The following is a 24,182-nucleotide window of genomic DNA, read 5'->3' on the forward strand; positions in this document are numbered from 1 at the left end:
ACCCCCCCCTACAAGAGACCACCCCCCACAAACAAGAGACCACCCCCCACAAACAAGAGACCACCCCCCACAAACAAGAGACCCTCCCCCCACAGAGACCCTCCCCCCACAAACAAGAGACCCTCCCCCCCAAACAAGAGACCACCCCCCCTAACAAGAGACCACCCCCCCAAACAAGAGACCACCCCCCCAAACAAGAGACCCTCCCCTCACAAACAAGAGACCACCCCCCCAAACAAGAGACCACCCCCCCAAACAAGAGACCACCCCCCCAAACAAGAGACCCTCCCCCCACAAGCAAGAGATCCTCCCCCCCTCAACCCTAAAAAAAAGATCGACATTGATGGCGACGGATTCCTCAGTGAAGGTAAAGCCAATCGTCAAAGCGGAAGTGTCTGAGTGTGTAATGACAATGACTCCCCCCCCCCCAAACAAGAGACCACCCCCCCAACAAGAGACCACCCCCCCAACAAGAGACCACCCCCCCAAACAAGAGACCCTCCCCCCACAAACAAGAGACCCTCCCCCCCAAACAAGAGACCCCCCCCCCCTAACAAGAGACCCCCCCCCCCTAACAAGAGACCCCCCCCCCAACAAGAGACCACCCCCCACAAACAAGAGACCACCCCCCACAAACAAGAGACCCTCCCCCCCTAACAAGAGACCCCCCCCAAACAAGAGACCCTCCCCCCACAAGCAAGAGATCCCCCCCCCTCAACCCTAAAAAAAAGATCGATATTGATGGCGACGGATTCCTCAGTGAAGGTAAAGCCAATCGTCAAAGCGGAAGTGTCTGAGTGTGTAATGACAGTGGCCCAGATTCAGGTAGCCTTGCGCTTTTTTTGCGTAGGCGCAGGGCACCGTTTTTGCCCTGCGCCCCTGCGAATTTTCAGTAGCAGTAGCTCCGTAAATTGCGCGGGTGCTCCGGCAAAATGCCCGGCGTAAGCGCGCGCAATTTAAATGATCCCGTAGAGGGCGGGAATCATTTAAATTAGGCGCGTTCCCGCGCCGTGCGTAGTGCGCATGCTCCGTCGGGAAACTTTCCCGACGTGCATTGCGGTAAATGACGTCGCAAGGACGTCATTTGCTTCAAAGTGAACGTGAACGGCGTCCAGCGCCATTCACGATTCACTTACGCAAACAACGTAAATTTCAAATTTCACGACGCGGGAACGACGGGTATACGTAGCATTGGCTGCCCCTGCTATTAGAAGGGGCAGCCTTACGCTAAACACGCCGTACGCAAACGACGCAAGCTGCGTACGCAGGGCTCGCGTACAGTAGTGAATCGGCGTTAGTATGCAATTTGCATACTATACGCTGACCACAACGGGAACGCCACCTAGCGGCCATCGCAAGAATGCAGCCTAAGATATGCGGGCATAAGAGCCTTATGCCACGCATATCTTAGGCTGCAGTCGGCGTAACGAGCTTTCTGAATACAGAACACTCGTTACGCCCGGGCAAGTAAGCAATTGCGCTGCGTAACTATGGTTACGCAGGCGCAATTGCTTCTTGAATCTGGGCCAATGACCCCCCCCCCCCCAAACAAGAGACCCCCCCCAACCCTAACCCTCTAACCCTAAAAAAAAATTAGCCTAACTTTACTGTTGTCTTATTTTTTAATTAAAAAAGTGATTTTTTTTTTTCTTAAAAAAAGTGCGCTTGTAAGATAGCTGCGCAAATACGGTGTGACAGAAAGTATTGCAATGACCGCCATTTTATTCTCTAGGGTGTTAGAACAAAAAAATATATATAGGCCCGGATTCACAAAGCACTGACGCCGACGTATCTCGAAATACACCGTGTAAGTGCAAATATGCGCCGTCGTATCTGTGCGCCGTGCCCACAAAACTAAGATACACCTAAAAACAGGCTTCATCCCACCGGCGTAACTTGCCTACGCTGGCGTAGAGTGGGCGCATATTTACGCTGGACGCATTTGGCGCTCCCATTGATTTTCAATTAAAATATGCAAATGAGGGAGATACGCCGATTCACAAACGTACGTGCGCCCGACGCAGTGCGCGTAAAGTTCTACGTCCGGCGTAAGGTTAAGCCCCATAAAGGAGGTGTAACTCAGCAGCATCCATGCAAAGGGCTGCACCAGGGAACACAAGCCGGCGTACTTTACGTTGTTTACGTTGGACGTGAATAGGGCTGGGCGTAGGTTACGTTCACGCCGTAGGCAGTGATCCCGCGTATCTTAGGGAGTCGTTCCGACGTGATTCTGAGCATGCGCACTGGGATGCGTCTACGGGACAGGGCATGCGCAGTTGGTCATACGTATCTGTCTGGCGCTCGACCCATCATGGGGCCACGCCTCATTAGAGGGGCCATGCATCATTAGAGGGGCCACGCCTCATTAGCATAGCTCACGCCCACTTCCACTTCCACCCACTTACGCCTAGGAAACCCAGCGCAGTTTTGGGAGCACTGGCTTTGTGAATTATGTGCTTGCCTCTCTGCGCTGCATCGGCGTAGTGTAAAGGAGATACGCTAGGGCGGCATAAATGTGCGCCGCTGTCTGTGAATCTGGGCCATAGTGTTTGGAGGAAGGAGATTGTTGGGGGGGGGTTGCAGGTTCTCTTTAATTACAACACTGAGGATGATTGTAGTAAATGTGGCCCCTCCAGCTTGGCAGTTCCCATGATATACCTTTCTATGAATCCTGTGTGTCTCATGTGGGGTGTCTCATGTGGGGTGTCTTGTGTGTGGGGTGTCTCATGTGGTGTGTCTTGTGTGTGGGGTGTCTCATGTGAGGTGTCTCATGTGGTGTGTCTTGTGTGTGGGGTGTCTCATGTGGTGCGTCTCTTGTGGGGCGTCTCTTGTGGGGCGTCTCTTGTGGGGTGTCTTGTGTGTGTGGGGTGTCTCATGTGAGGTGTCTCTTTTGGGGTGTCTCATGTGGGGCGTCTCATGTGGTGTGTCTTGTGTGTGGGGTGACTCATGTGGTGTGTCTTGTGTGTGGGGTGTCTCTTGTGGGGCGTCTCTTGTGGGGCGTCTCTTGTGGGGCGTCTCTTGTGGGGTGTCTTGTGTGGGGTGTCTTGTGTGTGTGGGGTGTCTCATGTGAGGTGTCTCATGTGGGGTGTCTCATGTGGGGTGTCTCATGTGAGGTGTCTCTTGTGGGGTGTCTCTTGTGGGGTGTCTCATGTGAGGTGTCTCTTGTGAGGTGTCTCTTGTGGGGTGTCTCATGTGAGGTGTCTCTTGTGGGGTGTCTCATGTGAGATGTCTCATGTGAGGTGTCTCTTTTGGGGTGTCTCATGTGGGGCGTCTCTTGTGGGGTGTCTCATGTGGGGCGTCTCTTTTGGGGTGTCTCATGTGGGGCGTCTCTTGTGGGGTGTCTCATGTGGGGCGTCTCTTGTGAGGTGTCTCTTCTGGGGTGTCTCATGTGGGGTGTCTCTCTCATCCTGTAGAGGAGCTCAGTCTGTGGATTCAGATGTCCTTCAAGCATTATGTGTTGGAAGATACCAAGGAGCAGTTCTCGGAGGTGGATCGTGTGGGGTGTCTCTTTTGGAGTGTCTCATGCGGGGTGTCTCATGCGGGGTGTCTCATGGGGTGTCTCTTGTGGGGTGTCTCTTTTGGGGTGTCTCATGCGGGGTGTCTCTCTCATCCTGTAGAGGAGCTCAGTCTGTGGATTCAGATGTCCTTCAAGCATTATGTGTTGGAAGATACCAAGGAGCAATTCTCGGAGGTGTCTCTTGTGAGGTGTCTCTTGTGAGGTGTCTCTTGTGAGGTGTCTCTTGTGAGGTGTCTCTTGTGGGGTGTCTCATGGGGTGTCTCTTGTGAGGTGTCTCTCCTGGGGTGTCTCATGTGGGGTGTCTCTCTCATCCTGTAGAGGAGCTCAGTCTGTGGATTCAGATGTCCTTCAAGCATTATGTGTTGGAAGATACCAAGGAGCAGTTCTCGGAGGTGGATCGTGTGGGGTGTCTCTTTTGGAGTGTCTCATGCGGGGTGTCTCATGCGGGGTGTCTCATGGGGTGTCTCTTGTGGGGTGTCTCTTTTGGGGTGTCTCATGCGGGGTGTCTCTCTCATCCTGTAGAGGAGCTCAGTCTGTGGATTCAGATGTCCTTCAAGCATTATGTGTTGGAAGATACCAAGGAGCAGTTCTCGGAGGTGGATCGGAATGGTGACGGGATCGTCACCTGGGAGGAGTACAACCTGCACATGTACGATCGAATCATCCATTACAATGAGGACACCGTCCTGGAGGATGACGAGGAGGAATCCTTCCGTCTGGTGAGTGACTCCAAGTCAACCTGGGATATATAGGACTGTCCTCCTCTTCTGGGGTCCCCCGCCAGCACTCTGGGTTCTACCCCCACCAAGTGCCCCCCATAGAAGCCACTAGATATGGGGGGCACTTGTGTGAGCTCGCTCCTGAGCCCCACTCTGAGTATCCATAAGACACACAGAGCCAGGTTCAGCCCCACCCCCCACTCTGTCCTCACTGGCTCTGATTGACAGTAATGGGAGCCAATGGCTCCTATTTCTGTGTCCCAGTCAGTGGCGGGGCCCATCCATTAGGGGCGCAGGGGCACCACCCCCCCCTAATCCATGCGCCCAGCCCCTAATCTATATGCAGGGCGCCTGACGCATGGATTTCATTTCATTTTTTTTTTAAGCATGTGATTAGAGAGAAGTGCCAAAATAGGCCCCGGTGGACATGGTTAAGGTTCATGTGTGTGTAAAGGCAGGCGTCCCAATACTTTTGACACTATATGTGTGTGTAAAGGCAGGCGTCCCAATACTTTTGACACTATATGTGTGTGTAAAGGCAGGCGTCCCAATACTTTTGACACTATATGTGTGTGTAAAGGCAGGCGTCCCAATACTTTTGACACTATATGTGTGTGTAAAGGCAGGCGTCCCAATACTTTGACACTATATGTGTGTGTGTAAAGGCAGGCGTCCCAATACTTTTGACACTATATGTGTGTGTAAAGGCAGGTGTCCCAATACTTTTGACACTATAGCGTATCTCCTCATCATCAGGTCTCTTTTAATAAAAAGTGTTTTTGTCTTTCCGGAAAGATCCATCTGAGGGACAAGAAGAGATTTGAGCGCGCGGACCGCCATGATACCCCGGGATTGGATCTGAGGGAGTTTTCAGACTTCGAACATCCGGAGGAAACCGATTACATGACGGTGAGAGTCCAGAGAGTCTGACAACTCAGAGTCTGACAACTCACTGCCCATCCAACAACAACGCAGTGTCAGGTTCTTAGTACTTGTAGTTTCTTTGTTGCGTTCGTACGGCTGGAATCTTTGTAACTTTGTATATTCTATACGTGACCCATAATACCACTAGAGGCTGGAAATCACTGGAGTAGCAGTGGCGGGGCCCGTCCAATAGGGGCACACGGGCGCGGCCCCCTTATCCATGCATCCGGCCCCCTAATCTACATGCAGGGCACCAGACGCATGGATTCCAATGGGGGGTGTTTTTATTTGAAACATGTGATTAAAGCCTGAAGCTCTAATTGGCTTTTAAAAAGGGCGGGTTCAGGGCGCAGAGCATTGTGCCCCAAGCCCACCCAGTTCTGTGATAATAGCGAATGAATATTCACTATTGTCACACTGATCCTCCTCCTGGCAAATTGGGAAGCGGGTCCTGAGACCCCCCCCACCCCCCACCCGATTGGCTAAAAGGACAGGCGATCCTATTGGATGCCTAGGAGGAGGAGGGAGGAGTCGCACTGCAGAAGCCACCATGATGCAGAGGAGGAGACAGGAGCACAAAGGAGTGACAAAAGCCATCACCCGTAGGAGCCCTGCCCACCCGCAGCCCAGATGGAGCAAGAGCGGGGCTGGATGACAGTCTGTGAGACCCCCCCCCGGGGTGTAGTAGTGGTGTTGTAGTGATGTAGTAGTAGTGTAGTTGAAGTAGTGGTGTAGTAGTAGTCTAGTAGTGGTGTTGTAGAAGTAGAGATGTAGTGATGTTGTAGTAGTGTAGTAATAGAGGTGTAGTAGTCTAGTAGTGGTGTTGTACAAGTAGAGGTGTAGTAGTGTAGTAGAGGTGTAGTGGTGTTGTAGAGATGTAGTGATGTAGTGGTGTAGTAGTAGTCTAGTAGTGGTGTTGTAGAAGTAGAGATGTAATGATGTAGTAGTAGTGGTGTAGTAGTAGTAGTAGTAGTAGTAGTGATGTAGTAATAGTAGTGGTGTAGATGTAGTAGTAGTAGTAGTAGTGGTGGTGGTGTTGTAGTGATGTAGTAGTAGTAGTAGTAGCAGCAGTGGTGTTGTAGTGATGTAGTAGTAGTGGTGTAGTAGTAGTAGTAGTGGTAGTGTTGTAGTGATGTAGTAGTAGTGGTGTTGTAGTGATGTAGTAGTAGTGGTGGTGGTGTTGTAGTGATGTAGTAGTAGTAGTAGTAGTAGTGGTGGTGTTGTAGTGATGTAGTAGTAGTAGTAGTGGTGTAGTAGTAGTAGTAGTAGTAGTGGTGGTGTAGTAGTAGTAGTAGTGGTGGTGATGTAGTAGTAGTGGTGTTGTAGAGATGTAGTAGTAGTAGTAGTAGTAGTGGTGTAGTAGTAGTAGTGGTAGTGGTGGTGTTGTAGTGATGTAGTAGTGGTGTTGTAGAGATGTAGTAGTAGTAGTAGTAGTAGTAGTAGTGGTGTAGTAGTAGTAGTAGTAGTAGTAGTAGTAGTGGTAGTGGTGGTGTTGTAGTGATGTAGTAGTAGTAGTAGTGGTGTTGTAGTGATGTAGTAGTAGTGGTGGTGGTGATGTAGTAGTAGTAGTAATAGTAGTGGTGTAGTAGTAGTAGTGTTGTAGAGATGTAGTAGTGGTGTAGTAGTGATGTAGTAGTAGTGGTGTAGTAGTCTAGTAGTGGTGTTGTACAAGTAGAGGTGTAGTAGTAGTAGTCTAGTAGAGGTGTAGTAGTAGTCTAGTAGTGGTGTTGTACAAGTAGAGATGTAATGATGTAGAAGTAGTGGTGATATAGTAGTAGTAGTGATGTAGTAGTAGTAGTGGTGATGTAGTAGTAGTAGTGTTGTAGAGATGTAGTAGTAGTAGAGATGTAGTAGAGGTTAAGTAGCAGTGATTTCCATCATCCAATGTGACATGAGATAATATAAGGTGTATCTGGTTGGTACAGCCCGGACTCGTGTAACTTTATGTATAAACATGCTGAGCCCGGCATTCATCTGTATGTTGGTTTGGGGGGAGGTGTTGTAGTGATGTAGTAGTAGTAGTGTTGTAGTGATGTAGTAGTAGTGTAGTTGTAGTAGTAGTGGTGTTGTAGAGATGCTGAGCCCGGCATTCATCTGTATGTTGGTTTGGGGGGAGGTGTTGTAGTGATGTAGTAGTAGTGTAGTTGTAGTAGTAGTGGTGTTGTAGAGATGCGGAGCCCGGCATTCATCTTTATGTTGTTTGGGGGGAGGTGTTGTAGTGATGTAGTAGTAGTAGTGTTGTAGTGATGTAGTAGTAGTGTAGTTGTAGTAGTAGTGGTGTTGTAGAGATGCTGAGCCCGGCATTCATCTGTATGTTGGTTTGGGGGGAGGTGTTGTAGTGATGTAGTAGTAGTGTAGTTGTAGTAGTAGTGGTGTTGTAGAGATGCGGAGCCCGGCATTCATCTTTATGTTGTTTGGGGGGAGGTGTTGTAGTGATGTAGTAGTAGTAGTGTTGTAGTGATGTAGTAGTAGTGTAGTTGTAGTAGTAGTGGTGTTGTAGTGATGTAGTAGTAGTGTAGTTGTAGTAGTAGTAGTGTTGTAGTGATGTAGTAGTAGTGTAGTTGTAGTAGTAGTGGTGTTGTAGAGATGCTGAGCCCGGCATTCATCTGTATGTTGGTTTGGGGGGAGGTGTTGTAGTGATGTAGTAGTAGTAGTAGTAGTGTAGTTGTAGTAGTAGTAGTGGTGTAGTAGTAGTAGTAGTGGTGTAGTAGTAGTGGTGTAGTAGTGATGTAGTAGTAGTAGTAGTAGTGGTGTTGTAGTGATGTAGTAGTAGTGTAGTTGTAGTAGTAGTGGTGTTGTAGAGATGCTGAGCCCGGCATTCATCTGTATGTTGGTTTGGGGGGAGGTGTTGTAGTGATGTAGTAGTAGTAGTAGTAGTGTAGTTGTAGTAGTAGTAGTGGTGTAGTAGTAGTAGTAGTGGTGTAGTAGTAGTGGTGTAGTAGTGATGTAGTAGTAGTAGTAGTAGTGGTGTTGTAGTGATGTAGTAGTAGTGTAGTTGTAGTAGTAGTGGTGTTGTAGAGATGCGGAGCCCGGCATTCATCTGTATGTTGGTTTGGGGGGAGGTGTTGTAATTTTCTTGCGATGTGATTGGACGGAGATGTAGAGCATTCAGGTTCGGGACACGTCTTATAATACAGAGCACCAGCGCCATCTTGTGGAGAGGGAGGGAAGTGCTGATGGGGAATACATTATAGGGGAGCACTGCACACCCCCCGACATATCTTGCTGGCCCCTATTGGGGAGAAAGTCATTGAAGGATTGGGGGGGGGGGAGGGGTCTGGCGGGGAGCGACGTGCCACACTCTGACTTTGGGAATTTGCAATATTTGCAGTAAAACGTTCTATACATTAAACATGAAGGAAAGTCAGGGGGGGTTTTGGGACTTTCTATATCCCCCGAGTGTCGCCGCTGTTGTTTGATTCTACAGGACATAGAAGGTAAGATGTTTGTAACCCAAAATAAATAACAAATAAAGATCCTGTTCCCGTAGAGCGGGGGGAGGGGAAACCTCGGTCCTCCAGCTGCGGTGAAACTACATGTCCCAGGAGACATTGCAAGACCCCCGACCATCACAGGCATGACTCCTAGAGGCATGATGGGATTTGTAGTTTCACAACAGCTGGAGGGCCAAGGTTGCCTACCTGTGCCTTAAAGCCTGTTACCCCCCCCCCCCCCCCAGGAGGAGAATAATCTCCTAGCAGGAAGATGGCACCACATATGTTATGACCCTTCTCCTTTGTACCCCCCGGGACATAGGGGGGGTCTATTGGAGAGCAGAATGTGTATGGAGGGCCCCCCCGTCCCCCCCGGGAGGAGAATGGTCTCCTAGCAGGAAGATGGCACCACATGTGTTATGACCCTTCCCCCTGTAGCCCCGGGACATAGGGGGGGGGGGTCTATTGGAGAGCAGAATGTGTATGGAGTGGTCACCCCCCCCCCCCGGAGGAGAATGGTCTCCTAGCAGGAAGATGGGGGGGGGGGGGGGACAGAAAGGTCGGATTATCTTCGAGAAATAAAATACAAACATTTCCTAATATAGAGGGACGTGGACAATACAAGAAGAATGTTTTATGTTGTGTGGCGATAAAGTTGAGTGAATTGTCGGTTCCATTGCAGGAATTCGTTATTGAAGGAGCGTTAGAAGAACACGACAAGGACGGCGACGGGTTTGTGAGTCTAGAAGAATATCTCGGGGAATATTCCCAGGATCCAGGTATGAGGACCAGAGACTAAGGGGCCACACCAACCCACCCACATATCTCTACAGGGGGGGCAGGGCCGCCATCAGGAATTATGGGCCCCCTTACACAGCTTCAGGCATGGGCCCCCTGGAGCAGAGAACGGGGGGGGGGGGGCCCTTTAGTAAAAACAAAAAAGAATATTAAGGACATTTTTTTTTTATTAAAAAAAAAGGGGGGGGGACCTCTGAGACAAAAAAAATATATATAATTTTTTTTTATATATATATAAAAAAAGGGGGTTGCCATCCAGGGCCTGGGGACCTCCGGGCCCCTTACAGGTGTACTGCCTGTACCCCCTGATGGCGGCCCCAGGGGGGGGGGGGAGGGGCTGGCTATCTTTTCTGAGCCTGCTTAGCCGGTTCCCGACTGCCCCATCCCACATTTTCTGTTACAGGGCGGCCGCTCTGCGCAGAATCACATATATACAGTATATATAGGCGATTCTGCATTTCTGGGTTTTGTGGGCGCACACGGCGGCTCTTTCCCTCTGTGTAACATCGCTGAGCTGATCATTGGGTTCCGCAGGCCTGATACCCGCCGGGACCCCGCCATTCATTCGTTAGTCTGACAGAATGACAGCCATAGTATGTAAACAAGGCAGATTGTCGTTCTGCAAATACAGAAAACATGGATCCTGTGAAGCAGTGGCGGTGCGTCCATAAAGGGAGCACGGGCGCCGCCCCCCATCACCTCTCTCACCATAGGATCTATCTATGGTTGCCGCTGCCACCCCCTATTCAGGTGTCCGGCCCCTTGTCGGGAGCCGGGCACCTGAATTACAGGGGCCCACTGGGTACAAGATAGAGTTTCTCTCTTGTCTGCCAAACAGGCGGGAGGCCCTGTCAGGGGCTGTTCAGGATCTGCTGGTCAGGGGGGTGATTGTGCCGGTTCCCTTACTGGAACGGTTTCAGGGGTTTTACTCCAATCTGTTTGTGGTCCCAAAGAAGGAAGGGGTCCGTCCAATCCTGGACCTCAAGGCCCTCAACTGTTTTGTCAAGGTGCAGAAGTTCAGGATGGAGTCGGTTCGCTCGGTAGTGGCGGCGCTCCATCAGGGGGATTTTCTGGCGTCCTTGGATTTCAAGGACGCGTACCTGCATATCCCAATATGCGCAAAGCACCAGAGATTCTGCGTTTTGCGGTCGGAGAGGACCACTTTCAATTTGTGGCCCTCCCTTTGGCCTGGCTTCGGCGCCAAGGGTTTTTACCAAGGTGCTCGCCCCGATTCTGGCCCTCCTAAAGGCAGCGCGGGATCGCTATCGTGGGATACCTGGACGACCTTCTTCTGAGAGCTTCTTCAGGCTCAGAGTTAGAGGAGGACGTGTCTATCACCTGCCAGACCCTCCGGGAATTCGGTTGTCTGCTGAATATCCAGAAGTCGGTGTTGGTACCGTCTCAGCGGCTGGAATACCTGGGGCTGGTCCTGGACTCCTCAGAGGCGAGAGTTTTTCTTCCCACGGAGAAACTGCAGACTCTGCAATCTGCGGTGCAGCGGTTGGCGACCCGGAAGTGGTCGTCGCTTCGCTTTTGCATGCGCGTTCTGGGTCTGATGGTGGCCTCCTTCGAGGCGGGTCCGTATGCCCAATTCCACACCCGAGTGTTACAGAGAGAAATTCTGTCACGTTGGGACAAGCGCCCCTCGTCTCTGAATTACCAGAACTGGGTGAGTCGCCCAGTCAGGTCCTCCCTAGTGTGGTGGCTGACGTCTCCGGTACTTTGGACCGGGAAATCATTTCTGCCGTGCCATTGGACAGGGGTCACGACGGATGCCAGTCTCTCCAGCTGGGGGGGTGGGGTGTCCAGTCAGCCCAGGGGCGATGGACTCGGGAAGAGTCTCACCTGCCAATCAATGTCCTGGAGCTCCGGGTGATCAGGCTGTGCCTCACCAAGTGGTCTCTGGGTCTGCAGGGCCGACCGGTCAGGATCCAGTCGGACAACGCCGCGGCCGTGGCATATGTCGATCATCAAGGGGGCACACGGAGCTCGGCTGCAGCGGCGGAAGTCGCGCACATCCTCTGGTGGGCCGAAAAGAACGTTCTGGCTCTTTTGGCTGTTTACATTCCGGGGGTACAGAACTGGCAGGCCGACTATCGCTAGACCAAGAAGAATGGTCGCTACACCCGGACATGTTCCGGAATTTGTGTCACAAGTGGGGTACTCCAGACGTGGATCTTCTGGCGTCATGACTCAGTCGGAAGGTGTTACGGTTCGTGGCCAGGTCAAGAGACCCGTGGGCGGACGCGTCAGACGCGTTGGTGGCACCATGGGGTCACTATCGCCTATTCTACGCCTTCCCTCCTCTGAAGCTTCTTCCTCGCCTGCCGCGCAGAGTGGAAGCCGAGGGGATACCAACAATCCTGATCGCCCCAGATTGACCGTGCCGTCCCTGTTACGCGGACCTGGTGCGTCTGGTGGCAGATGTCCCTTGGCGTCTGCCTCTGCAAGAAGATCTTCTGTCGCAGGGTCCGATCTTCCACCCTGCTTTACAGTCTTTGGCTTTAGCGGCGTGGCTGTTGAGAGCCAGGTGTGAGGCCTGTTAGGCTCGATGGTCTCTACCGTGCTGCCTGCACGGAAGTCTACTTCACGGAAGATTTACCATCATACGTGGAAGACCTACATCTCTGTGTGTGAGGAGATGAATTGGCACCCCCTCACGTACGTGATGTCCCGGATTCTGCTGTTCTTGCAGCGTGGAGTGGATCAGGCTCTCGCCTTAAGTACGGTTAAGGGTCAGATTTCGGCCTTGGGTGTTTTCTTTCAGCGACCCTTGGCGGCGCACTCCTTGGTGCGTACGTTTGTGCAGGGGGTCCGGCATGTGGCCCCTCCGGTGCGCCCTCCACTGCCGCCATGGGACTAGAATTTAGTCCTCTCGGTGCTTCAAAAGCCTCCCTTTGAGGACATTCGGAAGATCCCCTTGTTGACTCTTTCCCAGAAGGTGGTTTTTCTGGTGGCAATTACATCGGTCAGACGGGTATCTGTTCTGGCGGACTTGTCCTGCAAGGCTCCTTTCTTGGTCACCCATAAAGATAAGGTGGTGCTGCGGCCGCAGCCGTCTTTCCTTCCAAAGGTTGTTTCGGCTTTTCACATTAATGAGGACATTGTTCTTCCATCCTCATGTCCTCGGCCGAAGAATCCGAAGGAGGCCACTTTGCATTCCTTGGACGTGGTTCGGGCCCTACGGGTGTACTTGTCTGCTACGGCTCAGTTTCGGAGGTCGGACTCACTGTTCGTGTCGGTGACTGGTCCTAAGAAGGGTCTGGCGGTCTCGTCGGCCAGCATTTCTAGGTGGATCAGGCAGGTCGTGCTTCAGGCCTATGCCCTATAGGGGCGGGCGCCTCCCTTTCAGGTCACGGCGCATTTGACCAGGGCGATTGGTGCCTCTTGGGCTTTCCGCCATCAAGCGTCTGTGTTACAGGTGTGTAAGGCAGCGACCTGGTCGTCAGTCCACACCTTCTCAAAGCTTTACAAGGTGGCTGTGAGTGCATCTTCGGATGCCTCCTTTGGTCGCAAGGTTTTGCAGGCGGCAGTTTAAGGTTGGAGTTCCTCCGTTGAGGAACTCTGGTTTGTTTGGGGTGTAGCTTGGTTTGCTGTGTTGTTTTTCCCACCCCTCGAAATTTTTTGACACTGCTTGGGGACGTCCCTAAGGTCAATGAAGGCTGTGTCCGTCTATGAACGAAAGAGAAAATAGGATTTTTGTACTCACCGTAAAATCCATTTCTCTGAGTTCATAGACGGACACAGCACCCACCCCTCCTTGGTTTGTACTGCTTGTTTACGAAATGAGGCTGCGTCATACAGAGAGTGGGATGTACCCGGGGGATCCACCCCCTGGGAGGAGCTGTACTGTGTGGAGTGTTTAACACTTAACATGCTATTTTTTCTGCCTAGTCAATCTCTTAAAAGGGAGGATAATAATCCTAAGGCCAATTTCTGCTGTGTCCGTCCATGAACTCAGAGAAATGGATTTTACGGTGAGTACAAAAATCCTATGGTGAGGGTTGTTTTTCAGGGGTTGGGCTTGGCCCCTTAGTTCCTGACCAGTGAGAAACTTTGGGACTGATGGGAAGATTGTGGAATTATCACCAATTTATTTTTTTATTATCCGCAGACGCCACAGAAGACCCTCAGTGGGTGATTGTGGAACGAGATCGCTTTGAAAATGACTATGACAAGGATGGTGATGGGAAGCTGAACCCCTCAGAACTTCTGTCTTGGATCGTCCCGAACAATGTCGGGGTGTCAGAGGAGGAGGTGAGTCATGTTACAGATCTTCTTGTCTTTTAATCATTCAATCATTGATCGACAAATTGTACAAATGACTTCAGTGTTCCTGCTATGTCTTCCCTCTATGACGTCCTCTTATGACGAATGTTCCCGCCATGACGTCCTCTTATGATGAATGTTCCCGCCATGACGTCCTCTTATGACGAATGTTCTCTCTATGACGAATGTTCTCTCTATGACGTCCTCTTATGACGAATGTTCTCTCTGTCGCACAGGCCGGTCACCTGGTGGAAACCATAGACAAGGACGGGGACGGGAGACTTTCGGAGGCGGAGATCCTGCAGAGCCGGGACATCTTCCTCACCAGCGAAGCCACAGATTACGGCCGGCAGCTTCAGGACGAACATTTCTACCACGACGAGCTCTGATTGGCTGAACTCTTTTCTATTTATAGCTCGGTGACTGAACTTTATAGATTTTTTGTTTGTTTGTTTTTGAAATTCCCGGAGAAAATTTTGGAGGAATATTTTCTATTTTCCTTCCCAAAAGACGAAGGTTACATCGAATGTTAGCGGTGTGTAGAAGATGGCGGCGGTTGTCGCCCGACGGATTTTGTTACGTATTTACCTTCATTTAGAGGAAAGTGGAACTCTGGAATAAGAGTCAGACATGGGGGGGGGGGCACGCGGGGGAGGGGAGGGCGCCACGCGGGGGAGGGGGGGCGCCACGCGGGGGAGGGGGGCGCCACGCGGGGGAAGATTTCCTTTCCTGATGCATTTCATTATTTTTTTTATTCCTGGAATCCGGATCTTCCTGCTGTGATACGTCGCACTGCCTTTAGAGGGAGCTCCTCGGGGGCGGAGAGGGGCGGGGCACTTCCTGGTGTGGGCGGAGCATTGTTTGGATCGGATTAGTGTTACTTTTTCATTTTCCTTCCATTGAATAAAGTTTACAAAACGGTGAAGTCTGAAGTCTGTTTTTGTCGGATTTGTTGTTTTGTGATTGGACGTGCAGGTCATGTGTGGGGGCGGAGCTTCAACCTAAAACACCGTATGGCCAAAAGTGGGAGGAGACCCATCAGACCTTCGGAAGAGATTGTCATCCAATTCCAGAGCCATGGCCGGTGATATGGAGTCAACAACCCCCCCCCCCCCCCAAAAAAAAAAAGACCTGGCTCACATATTGGACCTCCCCTTCCCCCCCCCCCCCCCAAAAAGACCTGGCTACCATGTTGGGCCCCCCAAAAAAAGACCTGGCTCACATTATGGAATTCACATTGCCGCCCCCCCCCCCAAAAAAAAAAGACCTGGCTCACATATTGGACCTCACTTCCCCCCCCCCAATAAGAAAACCTGTCTCACATTGCCCCCCCAAAAAAAAGTCTTGACTCACATATTGGACCTTACATTGCCCCCCCTGATATGACGTCACACTGGTAATGATATGACATCACACTGGTAATGATATGACATCACACTGGTACCTGATATGACGTCACACTGGTACCTGATATGACGTCACACTGGTACCTGATATGACATCACACTGGTACCTGATATGACATCACACTGGTACCTGATATGACATCACACTGATACCTGATATGACGTCACACTGGTACCTGATATGACGTCACACTGGTAATGATATGACATCACACTGGTAATGATATGACATCACACTGGTACCTGATATGACGTCACACTGGTACCTGATATGACGTCACACTGGTACCTGATATGACATCACACTGGTACCTGATATGACATCACACTGGTACCTGATATGACATCACACTGATACCTGATATGACGTCACACTGGTACCTGATATGACATCACACTGATATCTGATATGACGTCACACTGGTACCTGATATGACATCACACTGGTACCTGATATGACGTCACACTGGTACCTGATATGACATCACACTGATATCTGATATGACGTCACACTGGTACCTGATATGACATCACACTGGTACCTGATATGACATCACACTGGTACCTGATATGACATCACACTGGTACCTGATATGACGTCACACTGGTACCTGATATGACATCACACTGGTACCTGATATGACATCACACTGGTACCTGATATGACATCACACTGGTACCTGATATGACATCACACTGGTACCTGATATGACATCACACTGGTATCTGATATGACATCACACTGGTAATGATATGACATCACACTGGTATCTGATATGACATCACACTGGTACATGATATGACATCACACTGATACCTGATATGACGTCACACTGGTACCTGATATGACATCACACTGGTACCTGATATGACATCACACTGGTACCTGATATGACATCACACTGGTACCTGATATGACATCACACTGGTACCTGATATGACATCACACTGGTATCTGATATGACATCACTGGTACCTGATATGACGTCACACTGGTACCTGATATGACGTCACACTGGTACCTGATATGACGTCACACTGGTACCTGATATGACATCACACTGGTACCTGATATGACATCACACTGGTACCTGATATGACGTCACACTGGTACCTGATATGACGTCACACTGGTACCTGATATGACATCACACTGGTACCTGATATGACATCACACTGGTACCTGATATGACGTCACACTGGTACATGATATGACGTCACACTGGTACCTGATATGACATCACACTGGTACCTGATATGACATCACACTGGTACCTGATATGACATCACACTGGTACCTGATATGACATCACACTGGTACCTGATATGACATCACACTGGTACCTGATATGACGTCACACTGGTACCTGATATGACGTCACACTGGTACCTGATATGACATCACACTGGTACCTGATATGACATCACACTGGTACCTGATATGACGTCACACTGGTACATGATATGACGTCACACTGGTACCTGATATGACATCACACTGGTACCTGATATGACATCACACTGGTACCTGATATGACATCACACTGGTACCTGATATGACGTCACACTGGTACCTGATATGACGTCACACTGGTACCTGATATGACATCACACTGGTACCTGATAAGACGTCACACTGGTACATGATATGACATCACACTGGTAATGATATGACATCACACTGGTACCTGATATGACATCACACTGGTACCTGATATGACATCACACTGGTACCTGATATGACATCACACTGGTACCTGATATGACATCACACTGGTACATGATATGACATCACACTGGTACCTGATATGACATCACACTGGTAATGATATGACATCACACTGGTACCTGATATGACATCACACTGGTACCTGATATGACATCACACTGGTACCTGATATGACGTCACACTGGTACCTGATATGACATCACACTGGTACCTGATATGACATCACACTGGTACCTGATATGACATCACACTGGTAATGATATGACGTCACACTGGTACCTGATATGACGTCACACTGGTACCTGATATGACATCACACTGGTACCTGATATGACATCACACTGGTACCTGATATGACGTCACACTGGTACCTGATATGACGTCACACTGGTACCTGATATGACGTCACACTGGTACCTGATATGACATCACACTGGTACCTGATATGACATCACACTGGTACCTGATATGACATCACACTGGTACCTGATATGACATCACACTGGTACCTGATATGACGTCACACTGGTACCTGATATGACGTCACACTGGTACCTGATATGACGTCACACTGGTACCTGATATGACATCACACTGGTACCTGATATGACATCACACTGGTAATGATATGACATCACACTGGTATCTGATATGACGTCACACTGGTACCTGATATGACGTCACACTGGTAATGATATGACATCACACTGATATCTGATATGACGTCACACTGGTAATGATAAGACATCACACTGGTACCTGATATGACATCACACTGGTACCTGATATGACATCACACTGGTACCTGATATGACATCACACTGGTACCTGATATGACGTCACACTGGTACCTGATATGACGTCACACTGGTATCTGATATGACATCACACTGGTACCTGATATGACATCACACTGGTACCTGATATGACATCACACTGGTACATGATATGACATCACACTGGTACCTGATATGACATCACACTGGTAATGATATGACATCACACTGGTACCTGATATGACATCACACTGGTACCTGATATGACATCACACTGATATCTGATATGACATCACACTGGTACCTGATATGACGTCACACTGGTACCTGATATGACGTCACACTGGTACCTGATATGACGTCACACTGGTAATGATATGACATCACACTGGTACCTGATATGACATCACACTGGTAATGATATGACATCACACTGGTAATGATATGACATCACACTGGTACCTGATATGACATCACACTGGTAATGATAAGACATCACACTGGTACCTGATATGACGTCACACTGGTACCTGATATGACATCACACTGGTACCTGATATGACATCACACTGGTACCTGATATGACATCACACTGGTACCTGATATGACATCACACTGGTACCTGATATGACATCACACTGGTACCTGATATGACGTCACACTGGTAATGATAAGACATCACACTGGTACCTGATATGACGTCACACTGGTACCTGATATGACATCACACTGGTACCTGATATGACGTCACACTGGAACCTGATATGACATCACACTGGTACCTGATATGACATCACACTGGTACCTGATATGACATCACACTGGTACCTGATATGACATCACACTGGTACCTGATATGACATCACACTGGTAATGATATGACATCACACTGGTACCTGATATGACATCACACTGGTAATGATATGACATCACACTGGTACCTGATATGACATCACACTGGTACCTGATATGACATCACACTGGTACCTGATATGACGTCACACTGATATCTGATATGACATCACACTGGTACCTGATATGACGTCACACTGGTACCTGATATGACATCACACTGGTACCTGATATGACGTCACACTGGAACCTGATATGACATCACACTGGTACCTGATATGACATCACACTGGTACCTGATATGACATCACACTGGTACCTGATATGACATCACACTGGTACCTGATATGACATCACACTGGTAATGATATGACATCACACTGGTACCTGATATGACATCACACTGGTAATGATATGACATCACACTGGTACCTGATATGACATCACACTGGTACCTGATATGACATCACACTGGTACCTGATATGACGTCACACTGATATCTGATATGACATCACACTGGTACCTGATATGACGTCACACTGGTACCTGATATGACATCACACTGGTACCTGATATGACGTCACACTGGTACCTGATATGACATCACACTGGTAATGATATGACATCACACTGGTACCTGATATGACATCACACTGGTAATGATAAGACATCACACTGGTACCTGATATGACGTCACACTGGTACCTGATATGACATCACTCTGGTACCTGATATGACATCACACTGGTACCTGATATGACATCACACTGGTACCTGATATGACATCACACTGGTACCTGATATGACATCACACTGGTACCTGATATGACATCACACTGGTACCTGATATGACGTCACACTGGTACCTGATATGACATCACACTGGTACCTGATATGACATCACACTGGTACCTGATATGACATCACACTGGTACCTGATATGACATCACACTGGTACATGATATGACGTCACACTGGTACCTGATATGACGTCACACTGGTACCTGATATGACATCACACTGGTACCTGATATGACATCACACTGATATCTGATATGACATCACACTGGTACCTGATATGACGTCACACTGGTACCTGATATGACATCACACTGGTACCTGATATGACGTCACACTGGTACCTGATATGACATCACACTGGTAATGATATGACATCACACTGGTACCTGATATGACATCACACTGGTAATGATATGACATCACACTGGTACCTGATATGACGTCACACTGATATCTGATATGACATCACACTGGTACCTGATATGACGTCACACTGGTACATGATATGACATCACACTGGTACCTGATATGACATCACACTGGTACCTGATATGACATCACACTGGTAATGATATGACATCACACTGGTACCTGATATGACATCACACTGGTAATGATATGACATCACACTGGTACCTGATATGACATCACACTGGTACCTGATATGACATCACACTGGTACCTGATATGACATCACACTGGTACCTGATATGACATCACACTGATATGACATCACACTGGTACCTGATATGACATCACACTGGTACCTGATATGACGTCACACTGGTACCTGATATGACATCACACTGATATGACATCACACTGGTACCTGATATGACATCACACTGGTACCTGATATGACATCACACTGGTACCTGATATGACGTCACACTGGTACCTGATATGACGTCACACTGGTACCTGATATGACATCACACTGGTAATGATATGACGTCACACTGGTACCTGATATGACATCACACTGGTAATGATAAGACATCACACTGGTATCTGATATGACATCACACTGGTAATGATATGACATCACACTGGTACCTGATATGACATCACACTGGTACCTGATATGACATCACACTGGTAATGATAAGACATCACACTGGTACCTGATATGACATCACACTGGTACCTGATATGACATCACTCTGGTAATGATATGACGTCACACTGGTAATGATAAGACATCACACTGGTACCTGATATGACGTCACACTGGTACCTGATATGACATCACTCTGGTAATGATATGACGTCACACTGGTAATGATAAGACATCACACTGGTACCTGATATGACGTCACACTGGTACCTGATATGACATCACACTGGTAATGATATGACATCACACTGGTACCTGATATGACGTCACACTGGTACCTGATATGACATCATACTGGTACCTGATATGACATCACACTGGTACCTGATATGACATCACACTGGTACCTGATATGACGTCACACTGGTACCTGATATGACATCACACTGGTACCTGATATGACGTCACACTGGTACCTGATATGACATCACACTGGTACCTGATATGACGTCACACTGGTACCTGATATGACATCACACTGGTACCTGATATGACATCACACTGATATCTGATATGACATCACACTGGTACCTGATATGACGTCACACTGGTACCTGATATGACGTCACACTGGTACCTGATATGACATCACACTGGTAATGATATGACATCACACTGGTACCTGATATGACATCACACTGGTACCTGATATGACATCACACTGGTAATGATATGACATCACACTGGTACCTGATATGACATCACACTGGTACCTGATATGACATCACACTGGTACCTGATATGACATCACACTGATATCTGATATTACATCACACTGGTACCTGATATGACATCACACTGGTACCTGATATGACATCACACTGGTACCTGATATGACATCACACTGGTACCTGATATGACATCACACTGATATGACATCACACTGGTACCTGATATGACATCACACTGGTACCTGATATGACATCACACTGGTACCTGATATGACGTCACACTGGTACCTGATATGACATCACACTGGTACCTGATATGACGTCACACTGGTACCTGATATGACGTCACACTGGTACCTGATATGACGTCACACTGGTACCTGATATGACATCACACTGGTACATGATATGACGTCACACTGGTACCTGATATGACATCACACTGGTACATGATATGACGTCACACTGGTACCTGATATGACATCACACTGGTACCTGATATGACGTCACACTGGTACCTGATATGACATCACACTGGTACCTGATATGACATCACACTGGTACCTGATATGACGTCACACTGGTACCTGATATGACGTCACACTGGTACCTGATATGACGTCACACTGGTACCTGATATGACATCACACTGATATCTGATATGACATCACACTGGTACCTGATATGACATCACACTGATATCTGATATGACATCACACTGGTACCTGATATGACATCACACTGGTAATGATATGACATCACACTGGTACCTGATATGACATCACACTGGTACCTGATATGACATCACACTGGTATCTGATATGACATCACACTGGTACCTGATATGACATCACACTGGTACCTGATATGACATCACACTGGTACCTGATATGACATCACACTGGTACCTGATATGACATCACACTGGTACCTGATATGACATCACACTGGTACCTGATATGACATCACACTGGTAATGATATGACATCACACTGGTACCTGATATGACATCACACTGGTACCTGATATGACATCACACTGGTACCTGATATGACATCACACTGATATCTGATATGACATCACACTGGTACCTGATATGACGTCACACTGGTACCTGATATGACATCACACTGGTACCTGATATGACGTCACACTGGTACCTGATATGACATCACACTGGTAATGATATGACATCACACTGGTACCTGATATGACATCACACTGGTAATGATAAGACATCGCACTGGTACCTGATATGACATCACACTGGTACCTGATATGACATCACACTGGTACCTGATATGACGTCACACTGGTACCTGATATGACATCACACTGGTACCTGATATGACGTCACACTGGTACCTGATATGACATCACACTGGTACCTGATATGACGTCACACTGGTACCTGATATGACATCACACTGGTAATGATATGACATCACACTGGTACCTGATATGACATCACACTGGTAATGATAAGACATCACACTGGTACCTGATATGACATCACACTGGTACCTGATATGACATCACACTGGTACCTGATATGACATCACACTGGTACCTGATATGACATCACACTGGTACCTGATATGACGTCACACTGGTACATGATATGACGTCACACTGGTACCTGATATGACATCACACTGGTACCTGATATGACGTCACACTGGTACCTGATATGACGTCACACTGGTAATGATATGACATCACACTGGTACCTGATATGACATCACACTGGTACCTGATATGACATCACACTGGTACCTGATATGACGTCACACTGGTACCTGATATGACATCACACTGGTACCTGATATGACATCACACTGGTACCTGATATGACATCACACTGGTAATGATATGACATCACACTGGTATCTGATATGACGTCACACTGGTATCTGATATGACATCACACTGGTACCTGATATGACGTCACACTGGTAATGATAAGACATCACACTGGTATCTGATATGACATCACACTGGTACCTGATATGACATCACACTGGTACCTGATATGACATCACACTGGTACCTGATATGACATCACACTGGTACCTGATATGACGTCACACTGGTATCTGATATGACATCACACTGGTACCTGATATGACATCACACTGGTACCTGATATGACATCACACTGGTACATGATATGACATCACACTGGTACCTGATATGACATCACACTGGTAATGATATGACATCACACTGGTACCTGATATGACATCACACTGGTAATGATATGACATCACACTGGTACCTGATATGACATCACACTGGTAATGATATGACATCACACTGGTACCTGATATGACATCACACTGGTAATGATATGACATCACACTGGTACCTGATATGACGTCACACTGGTACCTGATATGACATCACACTGGTACCTGATATGACATCACACTGGTACCTGATATGACATCACACTGGTAATGATATGACATCACACTGGTATCTGATATGACGTCACACTGGTATCTGATATGACATCACACTGGTACCTGATATGACGTCACACTGGTAATGATAAGACATCACACTGGTATCTGATATGACATCACACTGGTACCTGATATGACATCACACTGGTACCTGATATGACATCACACTGGTACCTGATATGACATCACACTGGTACCTGATATGACGTCACACTGGTATCTGATATGACATCACACTGGTACCTGATATGACATCACACTGGTACCTGATATGACATCACACTGGTACATGATATGACATCACACTGGTACCTGATATGACATCACACTGGTACCTGATATGACATCACACTGGTACCTGATATGACATCACACTGGTACCTGATATGACATCACACTGGTACCTGATATGACGTCACACTGGTATCTGATATGACATCACACTGGTACCTGATATGACATCACACTGGTACCTGATATGACATCACACTGGTACATGATATGACATCACACTGGTACCTGATATGACATCACACTGGTAATGATATGACATCACACTGGTACCTGATATGACATCACACTGGTAATGATATGACATCACACTGGTACCTGATATGACATCACACTGGTACCTGATATGACATCACACTGGTACCTGATATGACATCACACTGATATCTGATATGACATCACACTGGTA

The 24,182-nt window shown here is 48.1% G+C and overlaps 1 protein-coding gene across 1 annotated transcript; it reads left to right on the forward strand.

Annotated features, from left to right (window-relative positions):
• Window positions 1–3,957: 3,957 nt before the first annotated feature.
• RCN2 (reticulocalbin 2) lies at window positions 3,958–14,282 on the forward strand. Its single transcript, XM_040326574.1, has 5 exons — window positions 3,958–4,236; window positions 5,032–5,145; window positions 9,277–9,373; window positions 13,507–13,649; window positions 13,898–14,282. Exons 1-5 carry the CDS (start codon window positions 3,973–3,975, stop codon window positions 14,048–14,050), a joined length of 771 nt encoding a protein of 256 aa, XP_040182508.1. The 5' UTR covers window positions 3,958–3,972; the 3' UTR covers window positions 14,051–14,282.
• The last annotated feature ends 9,900 nt before the right edge of the window (window positions 14,283–24,182 follow it).

This window comes from Rana temporaria, chromosome 10, assembly GCF_905171775.1.
Source record: "Rana temporaria chromosome 10, aRanTem1.1, whole genome shotgun sequence".
Lineage (NCBI taxonomy): Eukaryota > Metazoa > Chordata > Amphibia > Anura > Ranidae > Rana > Rana temporaria.